General features: G+C 65.9%; 2 protein-coding genes across 9 annotated transcripts in view; both read left to right on the forward strand.

Annotated features, from left to right (window-relative positions):
- The window catches only part of NAP1L4 (nucleosome assembly protein 1 like 4), a 47,328-nt gene extending 40,085 nt beyond the window's left edge, over positions 1–7,243 (forward strand). For all 8 annotated transcript variants that reach the window (XM_042957483.1, XM_042957488.1, XM_042957484.1 and 5 more), the window contains one exon: positions 6,132–7,243. In XM_042957483.1, coding sequence (XP_042813417.1) covers positions 6,132–6,170 — 39 coding nt within the window. In that variant the 3' untranslated portion in view covers positions 6,171–7,243. The remainder of the gene's footprint in view (positions 1–6,131) is intronic.
- A 1,593-nt stretch (positions 7,244–8,836) lies between these two features.
- Positions 8,837–13,455, forward strand: LOC122231519 (spidroin-2-like). Its single transcript, XM_042959643.1, has 3 exons — positions 8,837–9,023; positions 12,049–12,185; positions 12,331–13,455. The coding sequence occupies exons 1-3, from the start codon at positions 8,837–8,839 to the stop codon at positions 13,453–13,455; spliced, it is 1,449 nt and encodes a 482-aa protein (XP_042815577.1).
- The last annotated feature ends 8,136 nt before the right edge of the window (positions 13,456–21,591 follow it).

A 21,591-nucleotide genomic window follows, 5' to 3' on the forward strand; every position in this document is an offset into this window, starting at 1 on the left:
GGCAGCCTTATTTTCCAGATCTTTAATTCTTCTAAGGTAATGACTAAATGGCGACGCGATAAACTTCTGTGTGTTTATTTTTGGAAAAGAGGGACTTTGAAAGGAGGGACTTTGGGGGATTGTTATTATTTCTTTTAACGAATAGAGTAATGAAGTTGTAGACATAATCTTGTGACTGTATTTGGGCTGAGATTACTCGGAAGCTGCGTGTAAATATCTCCAACGATTGCACATAAACTAGGGAGCTTTAGTTAAACATGTTTAACAAAAAACCAGCTGAGGAGAACGGGCAACTCCATTAAGTTTATCTGTAGAGGTGAGTCTTGGCTTCTGGTCTCAGGTCAGCTTAAATGAAGGCACCTGGCCGCTTGCCACAGCCTCTGAATCCAGAACCGCTTTAACGCGGTCCCGAAGCTGCACGTCGTGTCTGCGAGCGCGAGATCGGTAACGCGCCGCAGCTTAGAGTTAAATCCGCGGTGGGCCAGCAGAGCCCTGACGTCCCCTGCGTGTGCTAACTGGATCTCGGTGTAGCTAGACACTGTTTGTCCGTCCGTCCCCCGTTTTGCCCCGAGTGGGACGTGCGTAAACTATCGGCGTAATAACCCAGCTCTGTAAGTGGTTTTGTTTTGTTTTGTTTTTTAACAGCAAGTCTTTCCGTAAATGCACGCTTACCGTACTGGCTCCTTCTAGGGAAGGATGGGAGGGAGGCGTCAGACTTTCAGAAACGTACCACGTGAATTCTCCTCTGGGCGTAAGCTCACGGAGAGGGGCATCTTTGCAAAGCCGGCCCGCGCACCTCGGCAGGACTGCCGCGCCCGCGCTCGCCTCCGCGACACCGGGGCCCCGCCTCGGGTGGCCCCCACCGGGCCGCCTGCTCCTCCCTGCTCTCCCGCTGGCGCGCACGCCCACAGTTTGGATTCTAGAGCCGAGACCGCGTCCAGACTCGGGGCCCGGCTGCCTCCGGTCTCCCCTGTTGCCGGCAGTGAGGGCTCCGTTGTCGCGTCGCTTCCTTCTGTTGTCTGTCCTCTCCTCTCTCCTCGCCGAGCCTTCTGTCTCCTGCCACGTCTGTTTTGCTGGAAGAGCATCCTCTCACCAGTAACGTGACACGGGGGAGGGCGGTCAGGGCTCGCGCTCCGTGGGTCTCCATCTGTGGTGTCGGTCAGGGGAAGGAGAGCGGTGACTGAACGAGTAGCCTCGCCAACGTGAGGCCCCGGGACCGCCGGGTCTGGGCAGCCGGAAGGGCCCGAGTCTGGTCCTGCGGAGGGATTTGTCCCGTCAGGGTCTGCACAAGTGGAGGCAGACGGGGACAGGGGCTGTTTGGGTACTAAGGGGACAGGTGTGATGGGTGGGGGTGGTTCATCTCAAGCTCGAGATTTTGCAGCCGTTGGTGTCATGAGAGAGTCTCTGTTTTTGTCGGTATAATTTTGTGCAGTTTATTTTCCTTTATGCTGACAGTTCCTTTCAATTTTTTCCCCACGTAGGTGCAATTTTTATCTGCTAATCATTCATACATTTCTAGGTAAGGTGGAGCTGTATTCGTTTCTAACCCAGTCTCCTGGCCTGTGCCTTACGGTCGTGCCTCACTGTCGCTCCGCGGACAGAGAGGAGGCTGCCGGCCAGGCACATCCAGTGTGCACCAGGCTGAGCGTGCGGCTTCCTGAAGAACAGTATTTTTGCGCAGGGGTCTGTTGTGTATGCGGCTTTTTGGTTTTTGTTTTTAAGTTGTTTTTAATTCAATTTCTCTCTTAAGATTACACCCTAGTTACTTAGCATCTGGTGCAACAATGATTTCCGGAGTAGATTCCTTGGCGCCCCTCCCCCATTTAGCCCATCCCCCCTCCCACACCCCCTCCAGTAACCCTCTGTTTGTTCTCCATGTTTTAGAGTCTCTTATGCTCTGTCCCCCTCCCTGATTTTATCTTGTTTTTGCTTCCCTTCCCCTATGTACATCTGTTTTGTCTCTTAAAGTCCTCATGTGAGTGAAGTCATATGATGTTTGTCTTTCCCTGACTAATTTCGCTTAGCGTAATACCGTCTACTTCCATCCACGTAGTTGCCGATGGCAAGATTTCATTCTTTTTGATGGCCGAGTAAGACTCCATTATATACATACGTACATACACGTCCCACATCTTCTTGATCCATTCATCCATCGATGGACATTTGGGCTCTTTCCGTACTTAGCCTATTGTTGATAGTGCTGCTATAAAACATTGGGGACACATGTCCCTTCGAAACAGCACACCTGTATCCCTTGGATAAGTACCTAGTAATGCAGTTGCCGGGTCAGAGGGGAGTTCGATTTTTAATTTTTTGAGGAACCTCCATCCCGTTTTCCAGAGTGGCTGCACCAGTTTGTATTCCCACCAGCAGTGCAAGAGGGTTCCCCCTTTCTCTGCATCCTTGCCAGCACCTGTTGTTGCCTTGTTTTTGTTTTTGTTTTTGTTTAAGTAGGCTTCACATCCAGTATGGAGCCCAGCGTGGGGCTTGAACTCACAACCCTGAGGTCAGGAGTCAGACACTTAACCGGCTGAGCCACCCAGGTGCCCCTGTTTTGTGTACCTCTAAAACTGACTGTCAGAAACTACATTTGCTCCTGCTCTGCAAGCCCAGTGTTCGTCTCTGACCGAGTGGCAAAGGCATGACTGGTGTGGCATTTTGACAGGACGGCCCTCCAGGAAGAGGACCGTGAGTGAGGGCCCTGGGAGGTGGAGACCGTGTTGCCTGGGCTGTGCTGGGACCGACCAGCCACACCCCTTGCAGTAGGAACGAGCCCATCGCTTTTTCTCGATGTGTTTCTAGTGATGGTTTCTACTTTCTAATCAGGTGTGGTGCAGACCGGTGGGTCATAAAGGGCTACCTAAGCCTCGTGCCAGAATCTTTGTGCCCAAAGCTGTGGTCTGGTGTAGCGTTAGTAGCAGGTGCCGGTGTGGCTGGCTGCTGGAGAGTTCTGAGCGGGTAAGAGCCAGCAGCAGTCTCCTGGGGGCCGCCCACCCCCCACTCCCGTCCCCCAAGGCGAGGGTCGTCCTCGCCATCGCAGCTCTGTTCCAGTCATCAGCTCCCTCCCCCCGGGGACACCGTCCTCACTTGGCGGGGTTGGGGAGGGAGGGAGGTGGTCCGGGGTGGTGGTCGGCAGGTGCCACGGGAGGCGATGCTTACACCCAGGAGAGGAAGGCTGAGCAGCAGCGGCCGCTTATACAGCGGAGCCTGTGAGCAGGAACTTGAACTTCCCGCCGCAGGTGACCAGCTGATCCTGACCGTCATTTAGACCAAACACCTTTGAGCGTCTGTCTGCATTGCCTTCCTGTCTCCCTCGCGTGGGCTTGTTCTCAGAGACGAGGCCAAAGAAACGTTTTAGCTAGGGGAGACGCGCGGCCTCGGACCCGCGTGTTTGAAGGGTCGAGTGCACGGATGACAGCGCGATTGCTTGGTTCCCGCCGCCCCACCCGTCTGATGGACCAGCAGCCAGGCTTGCTCCACCCAAGCCCCGCTCCTCCCACCCCGCCAGTCACTTGGGAGCGTCCGCAGCCCAGCAGCCTGTGTCTCTAGGACAGAGGGACCCTCCTGGCGTGTGGCCACCCCGGGTAACACCGGCGTGTTTCGGCAGTTTTCGCAGTCCTGTGGCGATGTCATCAGGTTCTTGCCAGGGTCCCAGCTTCTCCGGGGGGAGTGGGGGGAGGCGGCCGTTCCCCCCCGTAGTCGGGCAGCTCTTGGGCCCTGGGGCCGTGGGCCCCCGTGACGCAGTGCCGGCCATGTGCTTGGTGGCCCTTTTCCACTCCTTCCCCGGCACGTGTCGTCTGGGAAAACTTGTCTTTTAAATGGTTCCCAGACAGGCAGGGTTTGGGCTATTAGAGTGTGCCTTTGAAACCCCTGCCTCCCTTCCTTTGATAATCAGTGGCGTTGAGTGACTGAGCCGTCATCAGACTCTGTGATGTGAAACAGAGGGTGCTGGGGCTCAGTGCAGTTTTGTTTTGGCCTGTGTCACAGATTGAAAACCATTGGTGTCTCGTTGATGAGAAGCTCTGGGATTCTGGGTCACCTTTACCAGCCAGGACTTGTGTCCCTGTGGATGCTGCTCCCGCAGGTGGGGCCGCCAGCTTCTCTCCTGGTCTTAGTTGTTGTGAGGCCCTGTTGCCTCCAGTAGCCTTTATCACCTAAGCTACTGAATGTGTTTTGAGTGAGTAGGTGATACATTCTCAGGCTTGAAAACCTATACATATACGTGTGAAATCATCCAGACTTCACATCGTAAATTGTTTCCCACCCAGTGTTGCAAAACACTGTATATGTGGAACCCTTCGTGTGCGGAAAGGTAGAGAAGTCCCTCCTGTCCTGTGCCGCCCTCCCCTGTTCCCGCCTTCTCCCCCTACGCGACCACCTCCTTTGCCCCATCTCCTCTGACCCACTTCCTTGTCGCAAATACGATTGTGGAAACACACGCCCTCCCCTCGCGCACGGACAGCTGCCTGTGGCTCCCCCCCTCCTGCCATCGCCGCACCGACGGAGAACCAGCGGCCCGGCCCGGGGCCGCCTCGGCTGCCTGGGTGGGTCACCTCCGGGTGTGTGGGGTGGGACTTTGATCTTTTCTAGCCTGGATTTCTGGTCACGTGTGTTTTGTTTTGGTGCCCGGCCTTTTCAGCGGTATTTTAGATGAGCGGGTGCCGGGTGGGTGCCAGGGCCAGGACCCCCTCCCAGAGCGGCCCCGCTGCTGGGGGTGCTGGACAGAGAGCTGGGGCCCGGCCTCGTCCCCGTGCCCTCTCCATCCACTTTCACAGGGTCCCAGATGTCGTTTCACGTTTCTGCGGACTCTGCGTTTGATTCTTTTCCTGTCTTCAGTGTGATTTTCTGGAGAATGAGCTGGAGCTTCCACCGTAGCAGCTGCCAGTTCTGTTTAAGCAGAAGTTTCTTCTGGACCACGTAGTGCGGGGGTTTTAGCCTCCCTAGGCTTGCCAGATCGTGTTCCGAGTGATGTGTAGCCTCGGCAGCAAGAATTCTAGGCGACCGACGTACCGTTATATGCTGAGGACGGTCAGTGACCTCGTCGTGTGAGTCGGGCCGTTGGTGGCCTTTGCACAAAACGCATGGATTTGCTAAATGTGCTCGTAAAGGTGGGGGACAGATTGTAGCGAGGTGAATGTGCTCTTCTGTGCTGCGGAGACCCCCTCTCTCCCTGACACCTTTTCTGGAAGGGTAGGGTTCCCACTCGGGGAGGGACATGGGGGCGGGGGCGGTGTGTGCAGGTGTCGCAGGGGCCTCCCGGCGTCAGGTGTGGCTGCTCGGCCGCCTCTGGCCCCCACTGGGTGGGTGGCCCCCGTCTGTCTCCGGTGTTGAGCCTGTCTCAGGGGCGGCGGGAGCAGAAAGGGGGAGTCTGATGCTCCTTCACGCAGGCGGCGTTTAGGGGCCACGGAGCTTCGAGGCCGCCTTGCAGCTCCGGAACACGGGCCCTCCTGCACGCGTGCTCAGTCTCCGCGGCCCTGACGGGCCCTCCTTCTGAACGCAAGCCCTCTGATTAGACTCGGGGCATGGCTTGAAACAAAAAGGCTGCCCTACTGAGATTGTTTCTGGGAAGCTGACTTATTTTTTGTTACCGTTTAAAAATTTTAAAGTCTGTTTTAGTGTCTGTTTGAGAGAGAGAGACAGTGCAAATGGGGAAGGGGCAGAGAGAGGGGGGGACACAGAATCCGAAGCCGGCTCCGGGCTCCGAGCCGTCAGCACAGAGCCCGACGTGGGGCTCGAACCCACGGACCGTGAGATGGTGACCTGAGCCGACTGAGCCCCACTCAGGCGCTCCACTATTTCAAATTATTTTTTAAGTTTCTTTATTTTGAGAGTCAGTGAGCAAGCAAGCAGGGGAGGGCGGAGAGAGGATCCCAAGCAGGCACAGAGCCCTACACGGGGCTCGATCCCACGACCCCGGGATCATGACCTCAGCCTGAATCAAGAGTCAGACGCTTACTTAACCGACTGAGCCCCCCAGGTGCCCCTTTGTCATTACTCTTTTAGAAGTGTGTTTGCAGGGACCATTTTTTCAGTAAGAATGAGCACACTCGTTGAGTCTTGCCTTCCGTCGTTGGTTGGAGACGGCTGGTTGATGAGATCGGTTCCCTACAAGTGTTGTTCTCTCGTTGCAGAAGGAGCCCAGCCAGCCCTCCGAGTGCAAACAGCAGTAAGACGACGGCACCGAGGACCCGTCGCGGCCGCAGCGCGACCGCACCGGCAGCCCTCGCCTCTAACTCGTTTTCAAGTGCATGATTTTGACGTTAACTTTTCCTTTATCCTTATTATTTGGCTTAACCTGTACAGTGGCGACTTAAATGCATTTCAGAAATAGGAGGTTTGCTTCCAGCACCCTCTACGGCCTTGGGTGCAGCTCGGTGGACTTTCCCAGGCCCTGCCTTTGGGAGGAGGGGGCGGTGGAAGGTCGGTCGACGCCGAGGGCAGGCGTCTGGGACGTGGTTCCAGGGCATCTAGAACCAGTAACTCCACTCCGCAGTCGGACCGGATTCTTCTCTCACTTGGAGAAACTCACACGCTTCGTGTTTCCGCCACTTGGTCTCCTGTGCTCGCGTCGTGCCCCGAGGGCTGGTAGAGTCGAGTCCCGTTCTTAGAGCGTTCCCTCTCCAGTTTTGTCTCCCTCGGGGTGGTGTAGGGGGTGCGCGCACCCCAGCCCCGAGGCGCCAGTGCTTGTGGCCCATCCTCGTATTTATTTATTCTTTCCTGCTCGTGAGGGCTCGGGGCGCCTGCCGTCGCTCGTCCTCACAGTCTCTGAACCCGTGTGTGTGCCTGGTGGCCCGGTGACTCCCCGGGTGGGTGTGCTGGCGGCTCCCACGTGAGCCAGGCCTGCGTAGAGGGACCCTCGCTCTGTCCCGCCGGCAGCCGAGCCAGGCTCGTTTTCCTGCCGGACGGACCTCCGGCTCTGGCGGGGGCGCGGGGGGCGCCCGTGGCGGGGGGCCGCTTCTCCTAGTGTGTGCATGTCGGGTCTTGCTTCCTCAGTAGCCCCTGTTTCTCGGCCCTGTGCTCATCTTGTCTTCAAAGCCCTGGGTTCGGAGTGACCCGTTCTTGGCTGGCGTGTGAGGTTTCCGAGTGTGTGACCGCGGTCTCTGGCAGCCGGGGATGCCGTGTCCACACTGTGACCAGGCCTGTAGAGTGCTCAGCCTTACTTACAATACATTTGTAACTGAATACGGTGTTTTCAATTTGTACAGAATAGTTAGAATATTCTATTAAAGTTGTGAAACACGAATCCAGTGCTGTGCAGTGTGTCTCGGGGGGAGAACCTGGTGGGAGCAGCGGGCGGGGGTGCTGGCACCTGCTCCCGCCCGGCAGCTCCGGGCCGTGGCCGCGCGCCCGCACGGACTGGGTCTGTAGAGCCGTGGGGGGTGAGCAGACCCAGGACCTCAGGCCTTTCCCGTGTTGTCTTTGGGGCTCTTGCAGCCGGTTCTCGGGAGGAGGCTGCGTTTACCTGGCCCGTTAGGCCTCCGGACCCGCTTCACCGCCAGCGGGGGCTCGGGGTCCCCGGGTGGGCCCTCTGCTGCCACGGGAGAGGGTCTGCCCTCCCCGAGGAGAAGGCCGTTTCCCAGAGTTGGTGGGGCTGTGCCTTCCAGACGCAGAGGTTCCCAGGAGGGAGAGGTCCCGCACGAAGGCCACCTTTGCTGTGTCTTCTCACTGGGGCTTTTCTGCTGGGGTCCCCGTCCCTTCATGAGAGGGAGCGCTCTCTCCCCCCCCCCCCCCCCCCCCCCCCAGGACACCTGCTGCACGGGCTCTTGCTCGGGACCTGACCTGGGGGTGTCTGTCTGCTCTTTGAGCAGGAGCCGGGGCCGGGAGAGGGCAAGCACAGCAGCCTGCTCCTCCCTGCGGCCCAGGAGCCGGCATCCGGTCCACCCGTTGTCTGCCGGGGACTAGCCTCTCCCTGGGAGTAGCTGGAAGGGGGAAAGCGGCCACAACTGGGAGTGGCTGGAAGAGCCGTGTTCTTGGTTCTTGAAGCAGCCAGGCGAGCTGGGGCTCAGACTCCCCGGGCAGAGTGGCCCACGGGTGAGCCCCACCTGGGTCGCCAGGCCTGCCTTCTTCCCGCTGACACACAGTTAAACACCCCATCCCGGAGGACAGTCTGCAGAGAAGACACCCGCATGCAGCTCCCTGTCTCCTGGCTGGGAGCACCCCTGGAGGACGGGCCCCCAGCTGGGAGAACCCCCGGAGGACGGGGCCCCCGGCTGGGAGTGCCCCTGGGGGACGGGCCCCTGGCTGGGAGAACCCCTGGAGGACGGGCCCAGGCTGAGAGCGCCCCTGGAGGACGGGCCCAGGCTGGGAGAGCCCCTGGAAGATGGGCACCCGGCTGGGAGAACCCCTGGAGGATGGGCCCTGGCTGGGAGAGCCCCTGGAGGACGGGCCCCGGCTGGGAGAGCCCCTGGAGGACGGACCCCTGGCTGGGAGAACCCCTGGAGGACAGGCCCTGGCTGGGAGAGCCCCTGGAGGATGGGCCCTGGCTGGGAGCCCCCCTGGGGGACGGGCACCCGGCTGGGAGAACCCCTGGAGGACGGGGCCCCGCTGGGAGCGCCCCTGGGGGACGGGCCCCAGCTGGGAGAGCCCCTGGAAGATGGGCACCCGGCTGGGAGAACCCCTGGAGGATGGGCCCTGGCTGGGAGCGCCCCTGGAGGACGGGCCCAGGCTGGGAGAGCCCCTGGAAGATGGGCACCCGGCTGGGAGAACCCCTGGAGGATGGGCCCTGGCTGGGAGAGCCCCTGGAGGACGGGCCCCGGCTGGGAGAGCCCCTGGAGGACGGACCCCTGGCTGGGAGAACCCCTGGAGGACAGGCCCTGGCTGGGAGAGCCCCTGGAGGATGGGCCCTGGCTGGGAGCCCCCCTGGGGGACGGGCACCCGGCTGGGAGAACCCCTGGAGGACGGGGCCCCGCTGGGAGCGCCCCTGGGGGACGGGCCCCAGCTGGGAGAGCCCCTGGAGGACGGGCACCCGGCTGGGAGCGCCCCTGGGGGACAGGCCCCCGGCTGGGAGAACCCCTGGAGGACAGGCCCTGGCTGGGAGAGCCCCTGGAGGATGGGCCCTGGCTGGGAGAGCTCCTGGAAGACGGGCACCCGGCTGGGAGCGCCCCTGGGGGACGGGCCCCTGGCTGGGAGAGCCCCTGGAGGATGGGCCCTGGCTGGGAGAGCCCCTGGAGGATGGGCCCTGGCTGGGAGAGCCCCTGGAGGACGGGCACCCGGCTGGGAGAACCCCTGGAGGACAGGCCCTGGCTGGGAGAGCCCCTGGAGGTCGGGGCCCTGGCTGGGAGCCCCCCTGGGGGACGGGCCCCGGCTGGGAGAGCCCCTGGAGGACGGGGCCCCGGCTGGGAGAACCCCTGGAGGACAGGCCCTGGCTGGGAGAGCCCCTGGAGGATGGGCCCTGGCTGGGAGAGTCCCTGGAGGATGGGCCCTGGCTGGGAGAGCCCCTGGAGGACGGGCACCCGGCTGGGAGAGCCCCTGGGGGACGGGCCCCTGGCTGGGAGAACCCCTGGAGGACAGGCCCTGGCTGGGAGAGCCCCTGGAGGATGGGCCCTGGCCGGGAGAGCCCCTGGAGGACGGGCACCCGGCTGGGAGAGCCCCTGGAGGACGGACCCCTGGCTGGGAGAACCCCTGGAGGACAGGCCCTGGCTGGGAGAGCCCCTGGAGGATGGGCCCTGGCCGGGAGAGCCCCTGGAGGACGGGCACCCGGCTGGGAGAGCCCCTGGAGGACGGACCCCTGGCTGGGAGAACCCCTGGAGGACAGGCCCTGGCTGGGAGAGCCCCTGGAGGATGGGCCCTGGCTGGGAGAGCCCCTGGAGGACGGGCCCTGGCTGGGAGAGCCCCTGGAGGACGGGCACCCGGCTGGGAGAGCCCCTGGAGGACGGACCCCTGGCTGGGAGAACCCCTGGAGGACAGGCCCTGGCTGGGAGAGCCCCTGGAGGTCGGGGCCCTGGCTGGGAGCCCCCCTGGGGGACGGGCCCCGGCTGGGAGAGCCCCTGGAGGACGGGGCCCCGGCTGGGAGCGCCCCTGGAGGTCGGGCCCCGGCTGGGAGCACCCCTGGAGGACGGGCACCCGGCTGGGAGAGCCCCTGGAGGACGGACCCCTGGCTGGGAGAACCCCTGGAGGACAGGCCCTGGCTGGGAGAGCCCCTGGAGGTCGGGGCCCTGGCTGGGAGCCCCCCTGGGGGACGGGCCCCGGCTGGGAGAGCCCCTGGAGGACGGGGCCCCGGCTGGGAGAACCCCTGGAGGACAGGCCCTGGCTGGGAGAGCCCCTGGAGGATGGGCCCTGGCTGGGAGAGCCCCTGGAGGATGGGCCCTGGCTGGGAGAGCCCCTGGAGGACGGGCACCCGGCTGGGAGAGCCCCTGGGGGACGGGCCCCTGGCTGGGAGAACCCCTGGAGGACGGGCCCAGGCTGGGAGAGCCCCTGGAGGATGGGCCCTGGCCGGGAGAGCCCCTGGAGGACGGGCACCCGGCTGGGAGAGCCCCTGGAGGACGGACCCCTGGCTGGGAGAACCCCTGGAGGACAGGCCCTGGCCGGGAGAGCCCCTGGAGGATGGGCCCTGGCCGGGAGAGCCCCTGGAGGACGGGCACCCGGCTGGGAGAGCCCCTGGAGGACGGACCCCTGGCTGGGAGAACCCCTGGAGGACAGGCCCTGGCTGGGAGAGCCCCTGGAGGATGGGCCCTGGCTGGGAGAGCCCCTGGAGGATGGGCCCTGGCTGGGAGAGCCCCTGGAGGACGGGCACCCGGCTGGGAGAGCCCCTGGAGGACGGACCCCTGGCTGGGAGAACCCCTGGAGGACAGGCCCTGGCTGGGAGAGCCCCTGGAGGTCGGGGCCCTGGCTGGGAGCCCCCCTGGGGGACGGGCCCCGGCTGGGAGAGCCCCTGGAGGACGGGGCCCCGGCTGGGAGCGCCCCTGGAGGTCGGGCCCCGGCTGGGAGCACCCCTGGAGGACAGGCCCCGGCTGGGAGAGCCCCTGGAGGACGGGGCCCCCGGCTGGGAGAGCCCCTGGAGGACGGGCATCTGGCTGGGAGAGCCCCTGGAGGACGGGCCCCCAGCTGGGAGAACCCCCGGAGGACGGGGCCCCCGGCTGGGAGTGCCCCTGGGGGACGGGCCCCTGGCTGGGAGAACCCCTGGAGGACGGGCCCAGGCTGGGAGAGCCCCTGGAGGATGGGCCCTGGCTGGGAGAGCCCCTGGAGGACGGGCACCCGGCTGGGAGAGCCCCTGGAGGACGGACCCCTGGCTGGGAGCACCCCTGGAGGACGGGCCCCCAGCTGGGAGAACCCCCGGAGGACGGGGCCCCCGGCTGGGAGTGCCCCTGGAGGACGGGCCCCTGGCTGGGAGAACCCCTGGAGGACGGGCCCAGGCTGGGAGAGCCCCTGGAGGATGGGCCCTGGCCGGGAGAGCCCCTGGAGGACGGGCACCCGGCTGGGAGAGCCCCTGGAGGACGGACCCCTGGCTGGGAGAACCCCTGGAGGACAGGCCCTGGCTGGGAGAGCCCCTGGAGGATGGGCCCTGGCCGGGAGAGCCCCTGGAGGACGGGCACCCGGCTGGGAGAGCCCCTGGAGGACGGACCCCTGGCTGGGAGAACCCCTGGAGGACAGGCCCTGGCTGGGAGAGCCCCTGGAGGATGGGCCCTGGCTGGGAGAGCCCCTGGAGGATGGGCCCTGGCTGGGAGAGCCCCTGGAGGATGGGCCCTGGCTGGGAGAGCCCCTGGAGGACGGGCACCCGGCTGGGAGAGCCCCTGGAGGACGGACCCCTGGCTGGGAGAACCCCTGGAGGACAGGCCCTGGCTGGGAGAGCCCCTGGAGGTCGGGGCCCTGGCTGGGAGCCCCCCTGGGGGACGGGCCCCGGCTGGGAGAGCCCCTGGAGGACGGGGCCCCGGCTGGGAGCGCCCCTGGAGGTCGGGCCCCGGCTGGGAGCACCCCTGGAGGACAGGCCCCGGCTGGGAGAGCCCCTGGAGGACGGGGCCCCCGGCTGGGAGTGCCCCTGGAGGACAGGCGCCCCGGCTGGGAGAATCCCTGGAGGTCGGGCCCCTGGCTGAGAGCGCCCCTGGGGGACAGGCCACCCCTGGAGGTCGGGCCCCCGGCTGAGAGCGCCCCTGGAGGATGGGCCCCGGCTGGGAGAGTCCCTGGAAGATGAGCACCCGGCTGGGAGCGCCCCCCAGAGACAGGCCCCCCGGCTGGGAGCACCCCTGGAGGTCGGGGCCCCCGGCTGGGAGTGCCCCTGGGGGACGGGCCCCTGGCTGGGAGAACCCCTGGAGGACGGGCCCAGGCTGGGAGAGCCCCTGGAGGATGGGCCCTGGCTGGGAGAGCCCCTGGAGGACGGGCACCCGGCTGGGAGAGCCCCTGGAGGACGGACCCCTGGCTGGGAGAACCCCTGGAGGACGGGCCCCGGCTGGGAGAGCCCCTGGAGGTCGGGGCCCTGGCTGGGAGCCCCCCTGGGGGACGGGCACCCGGCTGGGAGAACCCCTGGAGGACGGGGCCCCGCTGGGAGCGCCCCTGGGGGACGGGCCCCAGCTGGGAGAGCCCCTGGAGGACGGGCACCCGGCTGGGAGCGCCCCTGGGGGACAGGCCCCCGGCTGGGAGAACCCCTGGAGGACAGGCCCTGGCTGGGAGAGCCCCTGGAGGATGGGCCCTGGCTGGGAGAGCTCCTGGAAGACGGGCACCCGGCTGGGAGCGCCCCTGGGGGACGGGCCCCTGGCTGGGAGAACCCCTGGAGGATGGGGCCCCGGCTGGGAGAGCCCCTGGAGGACAGGCACCCGCCTGGGAGCGCCCCTGGGGGACGGGCCCCTGGCTGGGAGAACCCCTGGAGGACGGGGCCCCAGCTGGGAGAGCCCCTGGAGGACGGGGCCCCGGCTGGGAGCGCCCCTGGAGGTCGGGCCCCGGCTGGGAGCACCCCTGGAGGACAGGCCCCGGCTGGGAGAGCCCCTGGAGGTCAGGCCCCAGCTGGGAGCACCCCTGGAGGACGGGCGCCCCGGCTGGGAGAATCCCTGGAGGTCGGGCCCCTGGCTGAGAGCGCCCCTGGGGGACAGGCCACCCCTGGAGGTCGGGCCCCCGGCTGAGAGCGCCCCTGGAGGATGGGCCCCGGCTGGGAGAGTCCCTGGAAGATGGGCACCCGGCTGGGAGCGCCCCCCAGAGACAGGCCCCCCGGCTGGGAGCACCCCTGGAGGTCGGGGCCCCCGGCTGGGAGTGCCCCTGGGGGACAGGCCCCTGGCTGGGAGAGCCCCTGGAGGACGGGCACCTGGCTGGGAGAGCACCTGGAGGACGGGCACCCGGCTGGGAGAACCCCTAGAGGACGGGCACCCAGCTGGGAGAGCCCCTGGAGGACAGGCACCCAGCTGGGAGAACCCCTGGGGGACGGGCACCCAGCTGGGAGAACCCCTGGGGGACAGGCCCCGGCTGGGAGAGCCCCTGGAGGTCGGGGCCCTGGCTGGGAGCGCCCCTGGGGGACGGGCCCCTGGCTGGTAGAACCCCTGGAGGACGGGCACCCGGCTGGGAGAACCCCTGGAGGACGGGGTCCCGGCTGGGAGAGCCCCTGGAGGACGGGCACCCAGCTGGGAGAGCCCATGGAGGACAGGCACCCGGCTGGGAGAGCCCCTGGAGGACAGGCACCCGGCTGGGAGAGCCTCTGGAGGTTGGGGTCCTGGCTGGGAGCGCCCCTGGGGGACGGGCCCTTGGCTGGGAGAACCCCTGGAGGACGGGCACCCGGCTGGGAGAGCCCCTGGAGGACAGGCACCCGGCTGGGAGAACCCCTGGGGGACGGGCCCCGGCTGGGAGAGCCCCTGGAGGTCGGGGCCCTGGCTGGGAGAACCCCTGGGGGACGGGCCCCAGCTGGGAGAGCCCCTGGAGGATGGGCACCCGGCTGGGAGAGCCCCTGGAGGACGGGCCCAGGCTGGGAGAGCCCCTGGAGGATGGGCCCTGGCTGGGAGAGCCTCTGGAAGACGGGCACCCGGCTGGGAGCGCCCCTGGGGGATGGGCCCCTGGCTGGGAGAATCCCTGGAGGACGGGGCCTGGCTGGGAGAGCCCCTGGAGGATGGGCACCCGGCTGGGAGCCCCCCTGGGGGACGGGCCCCTGGCTGGTAGAACCCCTGGAGGACGGGCACCCGGCTGGGAGAACCCCTGGAGGACGGGGTCCCGGCTGGGAGAGCCCCTGGGGGACGGGCCCTTGGCTGGGAGAACCCCTGGGGGACGGGCCCCGGCTGGGAGAGCCCCTGCAGGACGGGCCCCGGCTGGGAGAGCCCCTGGAGGACGGGCCCCCGGCTGGGAGCGCCCCTGGAGGTCGGGGCCCCAGACCTCTGTGGCAGCTGCTGTCCCCGCAGATCCTGACTGATCCAGGCTCCCCAAGGACTCCCGACTGGCACATTCCTCTGGAGCATCCAGAAGGAACCTGTTTACAAACCTGTGGCTTCGAGTAACCGCAGGATCGGGAACGACCGTGTGCCTGGGTGATGTGCAGGAGGTTCACAGGGACGGACACGGCTCTGTGAGCATCGGTCCCACTGGCCCATGGCTCACTGCGAGCGTGACCTTTCAGGGGAAGCCTCCCTCCTGCCGGCCCCCGGCGGACCCACGCCCACTAGGAGCCACAGCACCGCTCAGCCTGGCGGCTGCCGGGCCTCACTAAAGACACGCAGGTCACGTGGGAAGGTCTTCGAAGGGCACAGCTCCGCGGGCAGGGGGTGGCCCCGTCCGAGGGCCCCCCTGCCCGGCAGTTCCGAGGCCTTCAAAAGAGTAGGTGTGCATCACAGGCGGGAGTCCGCACCCAGCGTGTGTGCAGAGCGCGTGGTCGGGGACGACGAGAGGTCGGGAGCCCGTCCCTTCGGAGACCGGCCGAGTCCACGCGTGGCCACCAAGAACGGGCGTCCGTGTGGGTGCACGCCTGTGCGCGCGTGTTCACAGGGGTCACCTTTGGGGTCTGAGCTGAACGGGGGGGCTGGAGAGGGCGGCTGGGCCCCGGGGGCGGTGGGACGGGACTCCGGGCCTGCTGGCTGGCCGTGGTGAGTCGCGGTGCAGGCCGTGGCGGGCGTGGGTGTCCGAGTTTGTGCCCGGTGCACAGACGGGCAGCGGGAGGGACGTTTGGATGCCGGCTGTCCCCGGAGACGCTGGGTTTCATGTCCCTGCGGGAGGAAGAGTGCGCAAGCTCCACGGAGCTGGGTCCCCGCGGCCTCAGGCTGGCGCTGGTTGTTCCAAACATATGCGGACGGCAAGATGCAGCTCGAAGCCCTGAGAAGCCGTGCCTTCCCCAACCATCCTCGGCGGCCCTGCCTCCTGGCCTGTCCGCGCAGCGGCTCCCTGACCTCACCCCTGCGCAGTCACAGGAAGGGGAAGGCGGGGCCTCTGCCGGCCGGCCCTCAGCACCTCAGGGAACCTGCGGACGCTCCCTTGCCGCTTGCTCCCGAAAGTTCCAGAGCAGCCAGGAGACAGCAGCTCTGGGGACTGGCTGGCTCTGCAGGGGCTGGGCTGCCGCCGCCTCGGGGCCCCAGTGCTGCCCGCCTGGCTGCTCTTGACCTCTGTCTCCACTGACCCCCTGAACCGCTTGGAGCCGGGCCCACCCGGCCCCTCTTTGGGACCCTCGTGGGTGGGGCCGTCACGATGCTTCTATGAGAGGGTCAGGTGAGCATCCGGGCCCACCTCCCGGCCTCACGGCCTCTGCTGCCCCTGCCCTCCCTCCCTCCCTAGACTGTTCCCTTTGAGGCCACGGGGCCGGAGTCTCGCGTGTCACACGAGACCGTGCCCCGTCAGACGTGCTCAGAATCGAGGGGCTGCCGTCTCTGAGCTCCGTCCTGCCCCGGCCTCTGCGTCCCGGCCCCTGGGCAGCTCGGCTCTGCCCTGGGCCGTTCCAGGGTTTCCACAGATGCCTGGAGTTCAAGGTGGGGTCCCAGCGGGGGGACCTTGGAAGCAGGGACTGAGCGAAGCCAGCCAGACACAAGGGAGGGCGTGCAGGCGACGCGGTGGCCTCTGGAGGCTGTGTGCGGACTGTGGTCACTGGGGAGCGGGCGCGGGGGCGGCCAGGGTACCTCCGGGCGGTGGAAACTCGTGGAAACCCCTCAGTGAGTGCGCTCGGCTGCGTGTGCAAACCGTACCTCGGGGAACCCGCGTTGCCAGAAGTGCTCCCAAGTCGGGGTCCGTCCACCTGAAATCCTGGTTCTCCCCCATGATGGGTTGGGAATTGTGGCCACCCGGGGCGGGGGCGGGGGCGGGGGCGGGGGCGGGTCGCCCACGCCCCTGTCCACGCCTACGGGTGAGGGCTCCACAGCGGGCCCGCAGCGCCCGCAGCCCTGTGGCGGCCAGTCTGCCGGATGGGCTCCTGGCCCTGTCCCGTGGGGCCGGGGGCCGAGCAGAGGCCTGACGCACCCCCTCCGGAGCCAGGCCGAGTCGGCCGGATGGCTCCCGCTCCCGCTCCCGGAGGGCTCCTTGGCCCCGGCCCAGCCTTCAGGCACCCCTGGACTTTGGCCCCTGGACACATCCTTCCCGCTCCGGCCCCAGCGCCTGGCCACCTGGACACGGGGGCCGACCGGCCGTTCGGTCTCCCGTCCGCCGGGAGGTAGTGGCAGGCAGAACCCCCCTGACAGCAGGGGCCCCAGGACCGTCCTCCGCCGGCCCCGCCCGAACCCTCCGTTCTTCAGAATTTGCAGGCACCTCGTCTGCCTGGGACCCTCCTGGGAGCCCCTGAGGCTCGGAGGGCAGGAGCCGGCACCCCCGAGGGCGCGGTGGCCGGCAGAAGCTTGCATTCCCACCAAACACTGACCCCGGCCACCGGGAGGGTGAGGCCCGGGCACACCCTGAGGCCAAGTCCTCTCGGGGCACCTGGGCGGGGCCCCTGCCCGCCCCCAAGATGCCAGGCTGACTCAGCTCAGGGAGGGCGGCGGCCGGATGTTACTTTCTCTGACAAGCAGACAGGCGTGCCTGGCCCAGCCGGGGCTCCGGGCCTCTTGGGGTCTGCGACCCGGGACCTTCTGCGGCAGACCCCACACACGTCCTGCACCGGCTGCTTCCTCCCCCGCCGGGCGGGGCTGGGGGCTTCCGGAAGGCTGGCTTGACGGGAATGTCCTTCAGGTCTCTGAACCTCCTTGGGTCTCAGCCCGCCCCCGTTTCGGGGGGGTGGGGGGGGGCTGGAAGGTACCAGTAGGGCTGGCCTCCCTGAGGGGTTGCACCAGCTCTGCGGTGGGGGTGGGGTGGGGGTCGGGGAGGGGGGCCATGAGGGGCGTCCCAGGCCAGGGGAGCACAGAACACCGAACGTCCCTCCCCGTGCCCTTGCCTTGGGACGGCCTTGTGATGTGGAGAACCCCAGCTCAGAAGTCACCAGCTAATGCCATCACTCTGGTCCTCATCTGCCACCAGACTGTGTGGCAGGCCAAGGAAGGGCTGACATCAGACCACCTGGGGGCTGCATTCCGGTCCAGGGTGGTTGTGACGAATGACCACCGACTGGGAGGCTTCGAAAGGAAGTCTCTGCCTATTTGGGTTCCGGAGGCCAGGTGTGGGCGGGGCCGGGCTCAGGGGGAGGGTCCCTCCTGCCTCCAGCTCTGGGGCCCCCCCAGCATCCCCTCAGCCTCTGCCTCCGTGGTCATATGCCCCCCACCCCTCCCCGTGTGTCTGGGAAGGACACCGTGATGGCATTCGGGCCCACCGGGGTGACCCGGGATGCCACGAGCTCCAGGTCCTTAATCACATGTTTTGTCGTGTTAGGTGATACTCTCACCACATAAAGTCACATTCGCTGACTCCATGGAGACGACACCCCGGGTGTTGGTCCCCGGACTGGGGAAAAGGGACACAAATGCAGACTGCCCGTTGGAGGGCCAGCTGTAGGGGCACGGGCGCCCGGCACGCGCAGGTGGGACTGCAAACCGGCCGGCAGACGGTCTTGCCAGAGCTCTCACGCCCTTAACACGACAGTTCCACATCCAGCCCATCCAGCCGTGAGTCTCCGTGAAGTTCAGGGACGTTCACACGACATCGCGATAATCGCAGAAGCCTGGGCGCAGCCTGAGTGTTATGGGAGGTGATGAAATCCCGGAGTCCTTCCCGGGAAGGGAGGCAGATGCGTGGGGAACACGCAGGACACACGGAACAATGCGCACATTGTGTTTCTCTTCTGCGAAACCTAGAAGCTTCAATCTGGACCTGCGTGTGAGTGTGTGTGTGTGTGTGTGTGTGTGTGTGTGTGGATACAGTTCTTACATTGTGGCAAACTACATGTGACATTACGTTACCATCAGCCATTTTCAGGTGCACAGCTGGTGGGATGGAACACATTCACAGTTCACACCGTTGTGCGCCCATCCCCACCCTCCGTCTCCAGAACTTTCCATCTTCCCAAGTGGAAACCGTCCCTGTGAAACGCTGACCCCCAGCCCGGGCGCCCACCGTCTGCTCTCTGTCTCTGGGAATCTGAAGACTCCAGGGGCCTCGTGTGAGGGGATCACATGTGAGCATCACGTCCCCCCGGGTCCATCCACGTGGTGGCAGGTGTCAGAATGTCCGTCCTCGTCAGGCTCAGGGACCGTCCAGGGAGCGGACGGACCACATCCATCCATCCGTCCGTCGGTGGACACGGGGTCGCTTCCCGATCAGGGGACCAGTCCTTCTGCCTGGGGGCAGGTGGGGGCGTCCCCCAGGCAGGCTCCGCGTGAATCCTGGATGCAACCCTCGGGTCAGCGTCAGTCCACCTCTGGGCGGCTTTCACGTTTGGGGATGGACCCAGACGTGGGACTCCTGGGTCACGTGGTAATTCGATTTTTAATTTTGGGGGGAAATGCCTTTTTTTTTTTTTTTTAATTTTTAACGTTTATTTATTTTTGAGACAGAGAGAGAGACAGAGCATGAAGGGGGGAGGGGCAGAGAGAGAGGGAGACACAGAATCCGAAGCAGGCTCCAGGCTCTGAGCTGTCAGCGCAGAGCCCGACGCGGGGCTCGAACTCACGGACCGTGAGATCGTGACCTGAGCCGAAGTCGGACGCTTAACCGACTGAACCACCCAGACGCCCTAATTTTGGTAATTTTTTAAAGTAGGAAGGGGCTTGATTAAAATGTGCACGACGGGGCCCTGCCCCGCACCCACTGCATGAGAGCCGCTGCGTGGACACCGCCCGGGGGCTGCGAGGACTGACCGCCGTCCACAGGGTGGCAGCCGAGCCTCGCCCACCTCGACTCCCTCCGTTCCCTTCATCCATATTCATGCTTTCATTCAGGCCTCCGGAGAGGTCCCGTGTCCCCGGGGGCTGAGCCCTGGGCCGTCTTCGGCCACATGACATGACGGGAATGCCCACTGGCTCCCCCTCCCCGCTCCCACCCCAGACCCCGTGCCTGCCCTTCTGGTTCTGCGGCCTCCACACAGGCAGATGCTCTAATCACATCTCTTGGTCGGCGAGGCAGGTGCCTTTTCGGGCCACCGGTTTCCAAAAACATTCCCCAAGGGCCTGGGCTGGGCCCTGGCGGCCCCGACACTGAGACACTGTCCCTGCATTCCAGGAGCTGATAGTGACCTCTGAACAAGGTAGTGCGGGCTGGATAGGGAGCTTGCCAGGGGCCAAGGGGGAGAAAGGCGTTCTGGGCCCTTTCTCTTTGGATCCTTCGTGTCTTAGGAGGCAGGCCCCCCAACTGTGAGACTCCAGCCAAGGGGCTCAGAGGACCAGACGGGGGGACGAGAGACACAGGTCCGAGGGGCCGAAGCCAGGCTGGCGGTGCAAGCCTGAAACCAGCCTCCTGCCCTGGGGCCTCTCGCTTTTCCCAGGCTGGAGCAGTAAGGAGAGGGATGCAGGGCAGGCCTGAGTCAGTCACAGGCCGCGACCTCTGGTGCTGTGACTCCAGGCAGCGTGGGCCTCCCCGCCCTCCTGAGGTTCGCGCTGGAGCATCTGTGGGACCCCCAAGGCCCAGCAGTCACAAAGCTGGTGGGAGCAGTCCTGAGGGCATGCCCCTCCCGGCAACCCAGGGGGGCTTCCTGGAGGAGGCCAGAGGAGCGGAGGAGAGGGTCCCCCGGGCAGGGGAAGCAGGGAACCCCATGTCGGGCTGTCCCTGAGCACGGCCTCCCACAGGAAGAGGGTAGTATCGAGCCCCAGGCACATGGGCCAGCTGTGACGCACGGCTTCCTCACAGGCTGCTGTTCCCAGGGCTGGTTGGGCAAGAGCGTCCGGGCCCAGCCTCTCACCGCTGTGGGCATGACCTCACGAGGGGCCTTTCAGAGAGGTGCCCTCATTCCGTCTGGGCCCAGCTGGACAGGACAGCGAGTGGCCTTGGCCGGAAGTTTGGAGACCAGTCTGTCTGTCCCCGGGGGAAGAAGGGGGTGTGCCCCCAGGGCAGGCCCTGCGTGAATCCCAGATGCGACCCTTGGATAAACATTAGTAAACTTGGCTCTGACCCACAGTCTGACGCCACAGACAGAGGCGAGGCCCAGCACGGCCCCACCCCCTTCACTTGGGCGGGGCCGCTTCCTGCCCCCAGGCCTTGGGGCGCAGGAGGAGGGATTGGGTTTGAACCCCTCCGGCTGGCAGTGTGACCTCAGCCGAGTCCCTAACTTCTCTGAGACCCCCACTCCGTTCCCCACGGATCCAAGAGAGCAACCCCAACAGCCCCCACCTCGTCGAGGGACCATCAGGGACATAGAGGGCGCTGGGGCCCCGTCTCTCCAGCCTGCGGCAGTCCGGCACCCGCCCGGCCTAGAAGCCTGGGGAGGCCCCAGCGCCCCTGAGGTGCAGCCCAAATCCACACCGGGGTCCCCAGTGCCCGGCGGGAAGCCGTCCTGGTGGCTGTCCGATGGCCCAAAGCGGGCTCCCCCTGAAAGGTCTTCCCTTGGGGGTGCTGGCTCAGTGTTTTGCTCCCTCGTCATCCCTCCCAGCCCGCTTCGCCAGCGGCTCCCCCAGATGGGCCTGTTGGGGGTGGGGGGGCACAGGGCCCCCTCCTGGCTCCAGGCTTATGCTGCGGGGAGGGTAGCAGAGGCCGGCAGGCTCCCCACGGGGCGTCTGGGGGATATGGGTCTCAGGCCCCAGGCCAGGGGCTGTTGGCGGTGGAGATGCCTGGGTGGGCCGGGCCCCCGACCCCCAACCCCCCGGAATCCCCAGCCTGATTCCCACCCACCCAGGCTGTCCCGCCCCAGGTCTCGCTGCCAAGGTCGGAGCCAGGACTCTCCAGCTGCCCTCCCAGCTCTGTCTGACGCACACCTGTCAGAGCACCCCCCTTCCCCCGGGGTCCCTGACCCGTCAACGCTCCCCAGAGAGGCCCCGCCAGTGGCGGCCAAAGAGAGGAGCGCTGGACCGGCGGGAGGCGGCCTTACCCGGCCTCACCTACTCCCTCTCACTCGCCCTGCCCTTCCGCACCCCCGGCCACACCGGTGGGGACCGCTGGGCAGCTGACACCTGACGCCATTTGCACAGGCCTGGCCCAAGCCCTCGTGTGAGCTGGCAGTGTCCTCGTTCCTCGTGGTGAGCCTGAAGGGCCGCCCTCTGAGAGCTCAGGGGACTTGCCAAGGCCACAGAGCTGGGGGTGGGGGGCGGGGGCAGCTTCACAGACCTGCACCCAGAAGGTCCTGCTCCACTGTCATTGGCTTGAAACCTGGGAACCTGGTTTTCATTTGTACCGCCCCGCAGGTGTGCCGCCTGGAGTGCT

Source organism: Panthera tigris, chromosome D1 (genome assembly GCF_018350195.1).
Source record: "Panthera tigris isolate Pti1 chromosome D1, P.tigris_Pti1_mat1.1, whole genome shotgun sequence".
Classification (NCBI taxonomy): domain Eukaryota; kingdom Metazoa; phylum Chordata; class Mammalia; order Carnivora; family Felidae; genus Panthera; species Panthera tigris.

Bases quoted from the DNA above. Each gene is read 5' to 3' on its own strand.
- LOC122231519 (XM_042959643.1), top strand. From the start codon at position 8,837: ATGGGCCCTGGCTGGGAGCCCCCCTGGGGGACGGGCACCCGGCTGGGA. The intron at 9,024-12,048 runs GCCCTGGCTGGG...CCTGGGGGACAG, and splicing joins GGAGAACCCCTGGAGGACAG to GCCACCCCTGGAGGTCGGGC. The intron at 12,186-12,330 runs GTCGGGGCCCCC...CGGCTGGGAGAG, and splicing joins GGCTGGGAGCACCCCTGGAG to CCCCTGGAGGACGGACCCCT.